At 57.2% G+C, this 13,352-nt stretch overlaps 3 protein-coding genes across 4 annotated transcripts; all 3 read left to right on the top strand.

The window, feature by feature from the left end:
• Window positions 1-2,705: 2,705 nt before the first annotated feature.
• Window positions 2,706-3,779, top strand: SMIM44 (small integral membrane protein 44). The gene is made up of 2 exons (XM_061150712.1): window positions 2,706-2,907; window positions 3,048-3,779. Exons 1-2 carry the CDS (start codon window positions 2,706-2,708, stop codon window positions 3,284-3,286), a joined length of 441 nt encoding a protein of 146 aa, XP_061006695.1. The 3' UTR covers window positions 3,287-3,779.
• Window positions 3,780-4,722: 943 nt separating this feature from the next.
• On the top strand, window positions 4,723-7,595 carry LOC133062127 (small integral membrane protein 24-like). Its single transcript, XM_061150708.1, has 4 exons — window positions 4,723-4,882; window positions 5,542-5,647; window positions 5,908-5,973; window positions 7,233-7,595. The coding sequence occupies exons 1-4, from the start codon at window positions 4,816-4,818 to the stop codon at window positions 7,396-7,398; spliced, it is 405 nt and encodes a 134-aa protein (XP_061006691.1). The 5' UTR covers window positions 4,723-4,815; the 3' UTR covers window positions 7,399-7,595.
• A 142-nt stretch (window positions 7,596-7,737) lies between these two features.
• Window positions 7,738-11,320, top strand: LOC133062128 (small integral membrane protein 24-like). Of its 2 annotated transcripts, none has more exons than XM_061150709.1 (3): window positions 7,738-9,213; window positions 9,305-9,416; window positions 10,384-11,320. In XM_061150709.1, exons 1-3 carry the CDS (start codon window positions 9,135-9,137, stop codon window positions 10,502-10,504), a joined length of 312 nt encoding a protein of 103 aa, XP_061006692.1. In that variant the 5' UTR covers window positions 7,738-9,134; the 3' UTR covers window positions 10,505-11,320. The 2 variants fall into 2 exon arrangements, with proteins under 2 accessions (XP_061006692.1, XP_061006693.1); XM_061150710.1 differs by having other exon boundaries at window positions 10,387-11,320.
• The last annotated feature ends 2,032 nt before the right edge of the window (window positions 11,321-13,352 follow it).

The raw sequence follows: 13,352 nt of genomic DNA on the forward strand, positions 1-13,352 counted from the left end.
ATTAGAGGCTGATTCTTTACCGTCTGAGCCACCCGGAAGCCCTCTCCCTGGGGTGGTGGGGCTGAAAGTTCCATCCCTCTATCCCAGAGTCGGTTCCCCATGCCACCGGGGCCCCCCAAACCAAAGCTGCCCCACCCCGTCTGCATCAGCTGACACACAGGTGTGGTAGAAAGAGGCTGATTACGAACCACAGAGGAGGCTTCCTTCATCCCATGACTCAGGAAATTACAGGTTCTTGGAAGCTCCGTGCCAGGTGCCAGGATGAAGAACAAACAGATTTCCTGTTATCCTACAGCGTCACCCTCGGGTGCTGGCTGCGAGCCCCCTCCCTCAGTTTTCCCCAGGACCCCAGCCCGCCTTGTCAACTTGGCCCTGTGGCATGTGGGATCTTAGTACCTTGACCAGGGATCAAACCCATGTCCCCCACATGGCAAGGCAAATTCCCAACCTCTGAACCACCAGGGAAGTCCCTGTAATTTAAGAGCAGAAAAACCAGCACCATCACACACAGTCCTGACCCCATGCCTTCCAGCTCTTGCACCCATAACCCCTAGGAAGTTGTCAGACCCTCGCCAGCCAGTTCTCGCCCAAACAGGTGCCAGCTAGGACTGCCCCTCAGTCCCCAGAACCGTCCTTGCCCACAGATGACCTGTGAGTGCGTGCTAAGTCCCTTCATCGTGTCCGAGTATTTGCGACCCTATGGACTGTAGCCTTCCAGGCTTCTTTGTCCATGAGGATTCTCCAGGCAAGAATACTGGAATGGGTTGCCATGCCCTCCTCCAGGGGATCTTCCCTACCCAAGGATTGAACCCAGGTCTCCTGCAGCTCCTGCTCTGCAGGCAGATTCTTTACTGCTTGAGCCACGGGGGACGCCCACAGGTGGCCTCCCAGTGTCCAAATCTGGTGGTCACATCTCAGTCTGCACTCACCCCCTCCGGGCAGCCTCTGACCGCCCAGCCCCTCTGCTCCTGGGAATTTCTCAGGGACCCCGCCTCCGGCCCGCCTTCATCTCCCCTTCCTATCCTTCAACTGGCCCAGGGCTGGGTCCTCAAGCCCCACCCACATCCCAGCCGGGCAGCTTAATCCACTATTGGGGCTTAAATCCCATCTATACCCCAATCATACCCACCGGCCTGACTCCAGCCGTGGGGTGGGGGCGGGGGAACCTCCTCGTAGCTCTTGACTCAGGGTCCAGTCTGGATATCTCCAGTTAGCTGATGAGGCTTCTCAAATTTAGCAGTCTTTAGACATTACCTCCCCACAGTGGCCCCTCCTACAGGAAATGGAAACTCCTGTCACTCCAGGTGCTCAGCCTGCCAACACCAGGGTTTGATCAGTTTAAAATCTGCCCCAGCTCTGCCTACTCTGCCCCACTTTTTTGCCTGCACCTGGTCCAACCTCATTATTGCCCATCTGGACCGGCGCAGTCCCTCTGGCCCATCCATCCCCTGGCTCCCAACCTCACCTCCAGGATCTGTCTTCGCCACAACAGCCACCGGAGGGCGTCTGGAGGACCTGAGTGAGATCCCACCCTCACCTCCACAGTCTCTCTTCCCCACAGCAACCACCGGAGGGCGCCTGTAAGCACCCGAGTCCGGTCATGTCCAACAAGTCCGTCCTGATCCTGCTGCATCCAATAAACTTCCCTCTGGTACTGCCATGGCTGGTCCTTTCCTCCTTTGGGTCTCTGGCCAAATATCAGCTGGACATGACCTTGGCTGCCCTATTGCAAACTTTAACTTCCCTCCTAGCAACCCCACGCTGACCTCAAACCACTGAGGGCAGGGTGGTCTTCCCGCCTACCCTACCCTCAAATCATTGTTCACTTTCTTTTTTTTTTTTAAATGTAATGTCATTTATTTTGGCTGCACTGGGTCTTCGTTGCTACACACAGGAGCTTTCTCCAGTTGCGGTGAGCAGTGGCTTCTAGCTGCTGAGCACGGGCTTTAGGGTGTATGGGCTGGTGGTACTTCTGGCACATGGGTTCATTAGTTGCAGCTTGCAGGCACTAGCATGGGTTTAACTGCCCTGTGGCATGTACAATCTTCCTAGACCAGGGACTGAACCTGTGTTCCCTGCATTTGCCGGAGAATTCATAACCACTGGACCACCAGGGAAGCCCCACTGTTCACTTTCTAACACAACACGATCATTACTCTAAGGTTATGCTTTTCTCAGAGTCTGTCTCCCCATGTGTGCGCATGCATGCATGCTAAGTCACTTCAGTCACATCTGACTCTTTGTGACCCTATGGGCTATAGCCTGCCAGGTTCCTCTGTCCATGGGGTTCTCCAGGCAAGAATACTAGAGTGGGTTGCCATGTCCTTCTCTAGGGAATCTTCCCGACTCAGGATTGAACCCACATCTCCTGGATCTCCTGCAGTGCAGGTGGATTCTTTACCACTAAATCACTTGGGAAACCCTCTGTCTCCCCATCTTGACCATCAGCTCCAGGAGGGTAGGGATTTTCCCAGAAGAGGGAGCAACCTGTGCTAAGGCCCTGCGGGGGGTGATGGATGTGCAGGGGAGCGCCTGGCAGCGGCTGTTGCTGAGCGAGGGAGGGGGCAGTGGGCGGAAGTGATTTGCAATGTGATCCACCCAGGCAGATGGTGGCCACAGGGGAGCCCCAATCCTCTTACCCAAAGCTCCTTAATACTTCCGCCAGGCAGGTCACCTCCGGGCCTCTCCTGCTCCGGGTGGCTGTCATGCCGGGGCTGGCGACCGAGGAGGAGATGGACGACTGGAGCCCGGCCCCGCCACTCTATGAGGAGTACCGCCCGCCGCCACTGGACACCATCCGCCTGCCCAGGTACGTGCTGTACCTGCTGCTGGCTGCGTTCCTGGTGGTGGCCGTGGCCTACGCCATCGTGGGCCATCTCATCAAGGACCTTGCCCACGATCTGGCTGGTGAGCCGCTACCCAGCACACCTGGGGTGGGCTAGTGCTGGATCATGGGGGGAGGGAGGGCCCAAGGGTCTCCTGTAGCCAGGGAAGAGGGTGGAAGGTGGCCATGCCTGGGGACGCTCCTCATCACTTTCCTGTCGCAGACTGGGCTTTTGGCCCGAAGCCGGATCAGGAGGACGCCCCCCGGGAGCTGCCCGAGAGCCCCGAGGGCGAAGACCTGGAAGAACTGGACCTGCAGCTGGCTCTGGCCTGGCGGGGCGAGGAGGACGCGGGTGGGGGTGGCGAGGGGGCCCCCGCAGAAGCCCTCACCCGGGCCCCCCGCCGCCCCTCCATTGCCTTCAAAGATCCACCAGTCCGGAGCTCCTTTTGGAAGCTGGTCTGAGCTGGGCCCTGCCCTGGGGCCCAGGAGGCTGGGTCCAACCCCTTTGGTGGTTGTATTAATATAAAGTGGACTCATGCCCATCAGAGCCTTTTCTCCACTGATCTGCGCTGTCTTGACAGAGAAAACATGGTCTTTCTTGGCTGGCGGGCTCCAGTGGTTGGACACTGGTTTAGTTGCATGCTCTGGCTTCCCCTGTTCTGCCAGAGCCTAACCCAACTCAGTTTCCACCAAGCCCTGGGCAACCTGTAAACCAAAAATACTAAGGAGATTTAAAAAAAAGAGAGATCACAATAGCGGCCAACCCTTAGCTAGAGCTGTGGGATGCTAAGCAAGCCTTTTCTGTATTTTCTTTCATTCAATCCTCCAATGTGGGACTTATCCATCTATTTACCAGATGGGAAAACGGAGGCATGCAGCCAGACATGACTTGGTTGGAGCAGAGAGAATTTTTTCTGGGATGAGGCCAGCCCAGCCAGCGACCTGCCTGGGGAAGCAGAGGTGTGCCGCCTGGGCTCCTCCACCCCCAGGCCCTCTCGGCTAGATTACGGGGTGGTCTGTCTCTGGGGGTCCTGCCTTCCTAACTAGCCTGAGGGCACCCCGAGGACAGGGGCCTCCTTCCCTCCTGAGCTTTGCATGGGGCAGGGCACACAGTACGGACTTCAAGTGTGGGCTGGTCTTGGGCTCCACTGAGTGGCCCTCAGGCACTGCGGCCGTGGTCAGACCTCAGGAAAGGAGGGGGCAGTGATGCTAGTGGCCTGGAGCAGGGCCAGGCCTCCCCACCCCAGTCTTCCTGCCACGTGCCTGGGCCGTGGCTGTCTCATGGCAGCTGGGGGGTAGGGTCCCCCTTCTCCCAGACAGGGCCATCTATCTAATCAACTTCGTGATCAAGGTTGCCACACAGGACACCTTGGCGCCTGAGTCATTGGCTGCTCTGGGCCCCGTTCTCCGGGGTTTGAAGGTGGAGGGTGGCCCCTCCCTTCTTGCTCCTTGTGCTCTCCCTGGAGTTGGCCATGGGTGCCCCGGGGTCGGGGAGCCACAATGAAGCAGTATAAGCTGGTCATGAGAGAGACCCGTGTTCACATCCCAGTGCTGGCTGTTTCTGCCCGGCCTGGCACTCCTGGCCTCCCTGTAAAATGCAGGTGGCAAAAGTCTGTGGTGTGTGCAGAGAAAGAAATGTAATGAGGCGTAAAAGCACTGAGTCAGGAAGCCAGGTCAGGGCCATCTCAGCTCGGCCCCTGTGGGGCGAGCCTGGGGGGACCCGCAGGCCAGCTGTCCGAGGGTGGGACGCAGGGCAGAGGGGCTGGACTCCCGAGTTAATCGTTACAACCAGGTCCAGAGTCTGCCCTCCTGGAAGGCGGGGGAGAGGGTGTGGGATGCCAAACAGGTGGGGCAAAGGGAGGGGCCCTCAGTCAGGGCCTGCCCCGCCCCCAGACCTGCCTGCTCCCTTATCAGGAGCTGGGCAGGGCCTTCCCTGACCCTGACGGGGGGACCACACACTCCAGCACCCCGGCTGCTGGCTCCTCGGCACGATGGGGACCTTAGGGATCCTGCTTCTGCTCATGGGTCTGCTCCTGTCGCCAGCTGAGGCCCAGAAGGGTAAGGCTTTGACCTCTGGTTTGGGGGGTGGGAGGGGGGGTTGGGGGATGGGCTCAGACATGGGCTCGCCCCCTCCCCAACTCCCCCACTCCCTCAGGGCTTCCCACCCCATCTCTGAGCACCGCCATCTCTGAGGCACTTCCCTGCGGTCCCGTGTTGAGGACTCTGCTCTCTCACTGCCCGAGGCCTGGGTTCAACCGCTGGTTGGGGAACTAAGAGCCCACAAGCTGCGGTGTCACAAAAAACAAGCAAACAAATTAAAAGGACTTCCCTGGAAGTCCAGTGGTTAGGACCCCACACTTACACTGCGGGGGCACGGGTTCCATTAGCACATGCTAATGTCTGAGCCTCTCCTGCACTCTTCTTTCCCTGTCCTTTCGGGGGTCCCCCACCTTTCCCTGGTGCTTCCCTGGTGGCTCAGACGGTAAAGAATCCACCTGCAATGCAGGGAGACCTGGGATTGATCCCTAGGTCGGGAAGATCCCCTGGAGGAGGGCATGGCAACCCACTCCAGTATTCTTGCCTGGAGAATCTCACAGGGAGGAGCCTGGTGGGCTGCAGTCCATGGGGTCACACAGAGTCGGACACAACTGAGGGACTAACACTCCACTTTCCACCCTTCCCATTTCTGAGTCCACCCTCCCCCCACCTCCCCACAGAGCACCGTTTGAAGCCCTGGCTGGTGGGCCTGGCTGCGGTCGTGGGGTTCCTGTTCATTGTCTTCATCCTCATGTTGGCCAATCGCCTCTGGTGCTCCAAAGCAAGGTAGGAACCCCATTCTTCACCCCTTCCCCTCCCTACCCCCAAAGTTCTGGGCACCTCTTCCCACTTCATGACCCTCTCTGGCCCCTATCCTTGTCTCCCCATTTCCCTGCTCCCTCTGCACCCACAGCCCGGGACAGTCATGCAGTTCCCCCTGCCAGCTCTTGCTTCCTGGAGTTCCTTTAATCTGGAGGAGACTGAGGCTGCCTCCACTTCCTGCCCTTTATCCATCACCACCCCTCTGACTCCCATCTCTTCTGCAGAGCTGAGGATGAAGAGAAGCCCACATTCAGGATGAATCCCATCCCATATGAGGAGGTGGATCTGAGGTACTGCTGTGTGGGCATGTGTGTGTGTATGGTCAGCAGGTCTGCATGAGGTCCCTCTCAGGGAGAGGAGGGGTGGGTGTGCACTGATGACCTCTTTCTGTCCTTGAACACCTCAAGTGCACTCTGGCCCCAGGGCCTTTGCACCTACTGTTTGTTTTTATTTTTTACACCTTTGCCCATATCTTCTGGCTGGCTCTGTCTCTCCTCCAGCCCCTGCTTAAATGTTTCCTCTCCACAGAAGCCCAACCTGACCAACAGCATTTCTGACGCTCTCTCTGACACAGCCCTGCATCTTTCTTTGCATGTATTGCCAACTGAAATTATCTAAGTCATTTACCGGTTTCTTGACACTAGATTTTGGTTTCCAGTATGTGAACAGAACTTAGCTTTGGTCCAGGCTGTGTCCCCAGGGCCCTGCCCAGGGCCTGGCATGCAGTAGGCACTTACTAAATACCTGTTGAACAAGATGTGGTGTGGGATAGTACAGGGACTGTGTGCAAGCATGTGATTTGGTGTGGGTGACTCTCCTGGATTCAGCATCTCCCATGATCCTGTTTCCAGATGTGACTCTGATGAGAGCTCAGGGATGCGGGCAGGGCTGGGGGCTCTTACGGAGCAAGCACCCCAACTTGGGCAAAGGTTTGGGGACAGGAGTAGGAGCTGGGGGCTGGGAGGAGAATATCCTGGCTGGAAGACTCTCAGCTGAGCCCAAGATGCCTGAGGGAGGGGTCTGGGCTGGACTATGCTTTGTTTAGACCCAGCTCAGCCCCAGGAAAGTGTGATTCCTGCTCTCAGGATGTGCTGGAGGCTCCAGGTCCAATAAGTGCTCCTAATTCATAGTTTGTTCCTTGCCGGATTTATTCCTTCCCCATCCATCCATTTACACTCCCACCCACAAATCCTCCCATCCATCCATCCGTCCACCTACCATCCATCCATTCACCCATCCATCTATCCATTCATCCATTCTCCCATCCATCCATTCTCCCATCCATTCATTTCCCCATCCACCCATCCATTGTCCCATCTATACATCATCCATCCGTCTATTCTATCCATCCATCCATTCTTCCAATGAACAACTGAACCTTAGTTTCTGCCTTTGTGAAATGGAAGTCACAAGTCTGCCTTGTAAGGGCTGTTTTGAAGATTCAGCAAAGACTTTTTGTAAAGCATTCATCATAAGGCCTGGCACAGGTGAGGGTCTGTTAAATGGGAATGTTTTGTTACCATGGTTTGAGGTCTTTGTGTCCCTACAGAAAAGAACACAAGAAAGGGAAGAAAGAGAAGGACGAAAAGGCCGAGGAGAAAAAAGCTGGGAAGGGGGAAAAGGCCAAGACGAAAGGAAAGAGAAACTTCGGGCTGGAGCTAGAGGAAAATGAGGAGGGCAGGGACTATGAGAAAGTCAAGAACACGGCCATGTGAAGATTCAGTCGCCTCCTCCAAGCAACCTGCCAGAGATGCCCCTTCCACACCCTAGAAGCAATGAACTGAACCTGAAGCCACTGCAGTGACTCCATCTGGGTTTGAGAGTACAGCACCCTGAATGAAGAGGCTTGGAACCCTACCCACCCCCAACCAAGGAGGGCTCTTTGTGTGTTATACAGTCTATATTGTTATGATTTGTTCTGCCTGGTGATTCTTCTTGCACTTGGAGACCATCCCTGGTTCCTGAGAAACTCCCAACCCCCACACTCTCATCGCTCCACCTGCTTCTCCCCACTGCCTGACATCTATTGGCCAAAACTTCCTCCCTCCCGTTCAGCTTCAGGACAAGTATAGGCCAGGGGCTGCCTCTCAGGGGAGAGCCTTTCAGAAGGGCCTCCGTTGTCCGCTGGGACTCAGTTTCCCCAGGAAGGAGACAGCAACGCCCGGGCAGCTGTGGGAGACCAAACTCCACCGTGCCCAGGTGCTGGGCAGATCAGACGCTCCCCTTGCAATCTTGATCCTGCCGTCCTGAACCCTGAACTTTGAGCCCTGAGAGCTGTCTCCTGGGAAAGCCTTGCTCCCCCCACCCCCGGGTTTTTGGCTCATGTGACTCCATTTCCAGGCACAGGGTCTTGACGGGTGGGGTGCCCCTGGGCGCACCATCTTGGGAGGGGACAAGCCTCCCCTGCTCTCCTCACTTACTTCAGGGCCTGTACCTTGCCCTTGATGTTAACCATTTCCTAATGAGAACTTTGATAAAGGCTGGCGTTTATCATTTTATTTATTTATTGGCTGTGCTGGGTCTCCGTTGCTGCGCAGGTTTTTCTCTAGTTGTGGCCAGCGGGGCCACAACAGTACCCTCTTGTTGTGCAGGCTTCTCATTGCGTTGGCTTCTCTTGTTGCGGAGCAAGCGAGAGGGCTCCCTTGTGGAGCCAGTATCTGGGGCGGTAGCCCAGAAGGTGGGGAGCTTCTGAGACTATCCCAGGATCGGCCACCAGGGGGCAGAAAAGTCGTAAATAAAAATATATAATCTCCCTAGAAGATGCTTCCACTGAACTCCTAGCATCCTTATGGTCTCGGTCTCTTGTCGGTTTGCAATTCGTCCCATTTTCCAGATGAAAATACTGAGACTTAGAAAGAAGGAAGCCACCAGCCCAGGTCTCCATGGTTGTTGTTGGCAGTGCTGGGAATGAAGCCTAGGCTGCCCAGAGGACGGGCACATGCAGGGGCTGGCTAAGGTCAGATTTGGAGGTTCATGTCCTAGAACGGGAGAGGGTTGGGGTAGGGGGTGTTCCTAGTTGGGAAAACTGTGTTCCTCTGGGATGCTGTGTGGCCCCAGGGAAGTGGCCTGACTTCTCGGAGCCTCGAGTTGGCTCCTCTTTTGCCGTGTGAGGACAAGAGTTCTGACCACCAGAGTTTGAGACTTGATGGAGGTGCTGGGACTTCAGAGCCAGTGCAATGCCTGGTTCCCCACCTTTCTCGAGCCGCCCCTACCGTGGCTCTGACGGTGGAGAGTAAGGGTCAGGATGGGCCTCAGGGAGACAGGGACTCGGAAGCTCAGGACCCTGAGCCCCTCCCCATGGTGCCCGGAACTCAGGGAGGGGACCCCACCTCCTACTTCCTGAGGCCCCGGCCACACCCTGCCCTGGGGTGCGCTGGGCAGGCCACTTCCTTCTCCCGCCGGGGCTGCAACCCCAGAGTCTGCTGGTAGGGGCGAGGACAGAGGGCGCAGGATGGGTAGATTCTGGACGACCCCCGGTCAACTCTATCTTCTCGCAGCTCTGGTCCCAAGGCTGGTGCAGGCCCAACCCCGTAAGGCCTTGGGAGGGAGTGGAGGTGGGGTAGGGAAGAGAGCCCCATCCTGGCGGCCCCGACGCTGACCCAGCCCTGCTCCCGCCCGCAGTGGCCCAGCGGAAGTCGTGGCTCGTGGGGCTAGGGGCTGCGCTGGCCTTGCTCTTCCTCATCTTTGTCCTCACCTTGGTCTATGCCGTCTGGTGCCGGGAGTCCCAGGACAGGTGGGTTCTCATCCTTCTGAGCCCCTCCCCATCGCTAACTCTTTAGCATCTAAGCTCCGCCCCTTTCTGAGTCCCACCCCTCTAAGCTCCTCCTCGTGCCGAGCCTCTCCCTTACTAGCCCCTCTCCTCTGAGTCCCACCCTTCTGAGCCCCGCCCCTCACCGGCCCCTCCCCTCTAAGCTCCTCCCCTACCTAGCCCCTCCCCTCTCTGAGTCCTGCCCCTCTAAGACCCTCCCCGCGCCAAGCCCCTCCCCTCTGGGAGCCCCTTCCTTCTCCGAGCATCCTTCAAGACAGGGCAGGACCAGCGGGGTAATTCTCCGATTCTGAGAGGCCCCCATGGGGGCCTCACAGGACCTCACTGACTTCTCTCCTGACTACCTACCCGCAAAACGAGAGTGGCTTCCTCACAGAGATTCCCCCATCCCTAGGATGTGTTTCAATAGGGGGGTCTATAAAGTATCATCCCTATGCCAACACCATCCATTTATCCATCCACCTGTCCATCATCCATCCATTATCCCTCCTGACCTGTCTCCCACCTTTTCTCTCTCCTTCCCTCCCTCCATCATCCATCCCTCTTATCTGTCCATCCATCCATCCACCCACCTTCCCACCACCCATTCATGCGTCCATTTGTTCATCTGTCCACACACTCATTAATCCATCCACCCATCCGTCGGCCCAGCCTTTCATCTCTCTGCCCGTCCACTCACCCGCAGTTATGAAACCCAGGAAGTCAAAGAGGCCAGAAATTAAGAGCTCAGTTTTGGCTCATACAGTTGGCGCTCCTGAACTTCCTTCATGTTCTAATGGGGCCAGTGTCCTAAGCTGCCTGAGTCTTGTCCCCCTCTGTGTCATGGGAACAGTAAGGGTGCCTGCAGGACTCAGAGCTGGGAGAATTGTCAGAGGCCTGCAGCACTGTCTGTCCTTATTAACTCGGATTATCTGGGCTCTTCTGGTCTCCACAGCAGTGAAGAGAAGGAAGAGGAGACTGTGAGAAAGGAAAAGGGAGATGACGACTGGGGGCTGGAACTGGAGGAGACAGAGGGGCCTCCGAACCATGAAGCAATGGCAAGTTCCTCCACATGAAGTCTTCCCACTTATCTCCTCCAGGCAGTCCTCCAGGGATGCCCCAATGCCTTCTCCACACCCTGTCAGCAAAGGACCTGGTCCTGAGGCCAGTAAGATGACTCTCTGGGATTCAGAGGTCTCAGAACCTGCCCCAAATCCCTCTCAGAGGGCTCTCTGTGTGTTACCTGGTGGTTCTGTACCCCTTCCCAAGCTTAGTCTCCACCTGATGATTCTTCTTGAGCTTGGAGGGCACTCCTGGAGAAGGAGCCGCCCACATCCCCCCAAACCTCCCCCCCCCCCCGCCCCCACACTGTCTCCTGTCTCTTAACCCAGTCCATCGCAGGCATCTTTTTACCCAGCGCCTGATTTCTTTCCCCACCTCCAATTTCTGTCAGCTTTTGGATTTCATCGGAGAAGGCAGGTCCTCCTGTTGCCCAGGTGTAAGCTCTTCAAGAGCTTTCTTTGAGTCCCAGTCCCTCTCCTGGCTGCTGTTCGCTGTCCCTGAACGTGAACTTTGAGCTGGCTCAGAGCGCAGGGCTGTTTCCTGGGAGATGAGGGCTTCTCCTACCATGTGCTGAGTTTCAGCACTTTGTCCTGCACGCTAGCACTCCCAGGGGGTGGGGTGAGGGTGCAGGGGTGGGAGTGGGGGGGGCGACACAGGATCATTACTCCCTCTTCCGGTCCTGCACTCCTGGTGGGGAGGCTCCAAAGAGAAGGAGAAGGGGCTGGAGTCCCCACTTCTTTGCTGTGTATCCCGGAGCAAGTAACTTAACCTCTCTGTGCCCAAGAGCCTAGTTCTGTAAAAGGAAAGAATAAATTCTTCTTAAATTGTCATGAGGAACTGAATGAAATACTGTCCACAAAACTCCGGAGCGCAGGGCCCAGCACCCTAAAGGCATCCAACAAATATCAGCTTTCTGTATATTGAAATGAGGATGGGGGTGGGGGCAAATGAGCCTGACGCCTCAGACTAGGGGGATCCTGAAGGTCAGAGAGCGTGTTTTCAGACGACAGTTCTGGGAGCGCAGTTTTCAGTCCCCCAGTTTCCTCCGTGCGAGGCCCGGGGCTTCCGCGTGGGTGGCCGTGAGGAGGGTGGGGCGGGAAGCGAGAAGCGAGGCGGTCTGGGCTCCTCCCTTTCCGCAGGGGCGGGACTTCCCTACCCGGAGGCGTCAGGGGGCATTTCGGGGGTGGTTTTTGGTTGTCGCAAGCCTGCCCCGTTTTTGGAATTTAGTGGGGAGCTAATGCTGGGACAGCCGTTTCAAAGCCCCCAAATTGTTTTACCCCAGAGGCCAATGGATGAAAAAGACTCGGCTTTCCTTGAGATTAAAGGCCAGATTGAGCTCCCCCACCCCGGCTGAGCCTCGACCCTGGGATGAACCTGCAGCCTCCGGCTGAACCCTCCATCCCAGCTGAACCCCCACCAAGTTGAGCCCCTCACCCGAGATGAGCGCCCCATCCCGCAAAAGAAGCTCCTTCTAAGTCCCCTCTTCCCTCCCCACCACCTCCCCTTCCTCCCAAGCGGGACTGTGAGGTTCGGGGTCAGCTGACTCCTCCGCCCGGGACCTGGTTTCCGGATCCAGGTCCTAGGTCTGACCACAAGGGGGCACCAGAACCTCTTCGCTGAGCGCAGAAGCGACCATCCTTTCTGGGAATGCTGCATGGGCATGGGAAGGGTGCGCGTCCACCCGGGGGTCCTGGGATCCGTCATCCCTGCCTCACGACTGTGTCTTCTGCGCCTGTTAGTGGGCGGCGGGGTGGGCTGCGTTCCTGGGTGTCCGCGTCGGCGCATCCTATCTGGGTCCCTCTCTGCTCATCTTGCCGTCTTTCTGTGCCTCAGTTTCCCCGTCAGTGAAAAGCCCCTCCACGGAGTGCGGGGTGGCGTGTGGGTGAGATGGAAGGAGACTGGGCAGCCGGGGAGCTTTGATTACATGTCTTGGGGTCTCTGGGGGACTGCTGGGGGATAGGATGGAGGACCTCCCCGCCAAGAAGGGGGAGTGACTGCCCCTCACAGGCATGATGAGCGTCCCTGGTGGCTCAGATGGTAAAGAATCCACCCTCAATGCGGGAGACCAGGTTCAATCCCTGGGTTGGGAAGATCCCCTGGAGAAGGGAATGGCTTACCCATTCCATTATTCTTGCCTGGAGAATCCCATGGACAGAGGAGCCTGGTGGGCTACAGTCCATGGGGTCGCAGTTGGACACAACTGAGCGACTTCCATAGGCGTGATATTTCCGTACCCCCCACCCTCCTGTGGCTTTGGGGAGAGCTGGACATGACCGGGTCTGAGTGGTCAGGGGTGGGGTGGGAGAGACAGGGATGCTGGGGTGCTGGGAGGGCAAGCGTGGGCTCCACCTAGGCAGTGGGTAGGGCCTCCTGGAGGGGAGGGTAGGGGGACCAAGCCAAGCCCTGTCCCCTGATCTGCCCACAGCCCCCCAGGGCTCCCACCTCCCTGCGGTTAAAGGTCCCAAGTCCTCCTGTGACCCACAAACCCCTGCCCTCCCCTACTCCCTCTCTCCCCCTCCCTCACTCCGCTCAAGCCACACAGGCCTCCTCACTGTTCCCCCAACGCGCCAAGCACAGCCCTGCCCCAGGGCCTTTGCACGCTGTGTGCCTTTTGCCTGGAAAACTCTTCTGTCAGATTTTCAGGGGGCTGTTTCTTCTCTCCATTCAAACTCCTGTTGAAAGCTTACTTCCTCACATGCGGCCGACTCTATCCTGTACTCTGCTCTATTTGTCTCCCTGGCATTTATCTCCTCTGACATACATTTATTTTTATTGTTTATTTTCTGTTTTCCCAACTTTGAACTGTGCCACGAAGGCAGATCGTTTAGGGCATTTTGTTCTCCACTGTGTCCCAAGGGCTAG

This window comes from Dama dama, chromosome 9 (genome assembly GCF_033118175.1).
Source record: "Dama dama isolate Ldn47 chromosome 9, ASM3311817v1, whole genome shotgun sequence".
NCBI lineage: Eukaryota > Metazoa > Chordata > Mammalia > Artiodactyla > Cervidae > Dama > Dama dama.

Coding starts and splice junctions, on each gene's coding strand:
- SMIM44 (XM_061150712.1), top strand. CDS start 2,706: ATGCCGGGGCTGGCGACCGAGGAGGAGATGGACGACTGGAGCCCGGCC. Junction 2,908..3,047: donor CCTTGCCCACGATCTGGCTG/GTGAGCCGCTAC, acceptor TTCCTGTCGCAG/ACTGGGCTTTTGGCCCGAAG.
- LOC133062127 (XM_061150708.1), top strand. CDS start 4,816: ATGGGGACCTTAGGGATCCTGCTTCTGCTCATGGGTCTGCTCCTGTCG. Junction 4,883..5,541: donor GCCAGCTGAGGCCCAGAAGG/GTAAGGCTTTGA, acceptor ACCTCCCCACAG/AGCACCGTTTGAAGCCCTGG. Junction 5,974..7,232: donor TATGAGGAGGTGGATCTGAG/GTACTGCTGTGT, acceptor GTGTCCCTACAG/AAAAGAACACAAGAAAGGGA.
- LOC133062128 (XM_061150709.1), top strand. CDS start 9,135: ATGGGTAGATTCTGGACGACCCCCGGTCAACTCTATCTTCTCGCAGCT. Junction 9,214..9,304: donor GCTGGTGCAGGCCCAACCCC/GTAAGGCCTTGG, acceptor TCCCGCCCGCAG/TGGCCCAGCGGAAGTCGTGG. Junction 9,417..10,383: donor TGCCGGGAGTCCCAGGACAG/GTGGGTTCTCAT, acceptor TGGTCTCCACAG/CAGTGAAGAGAAGGAAGAGG.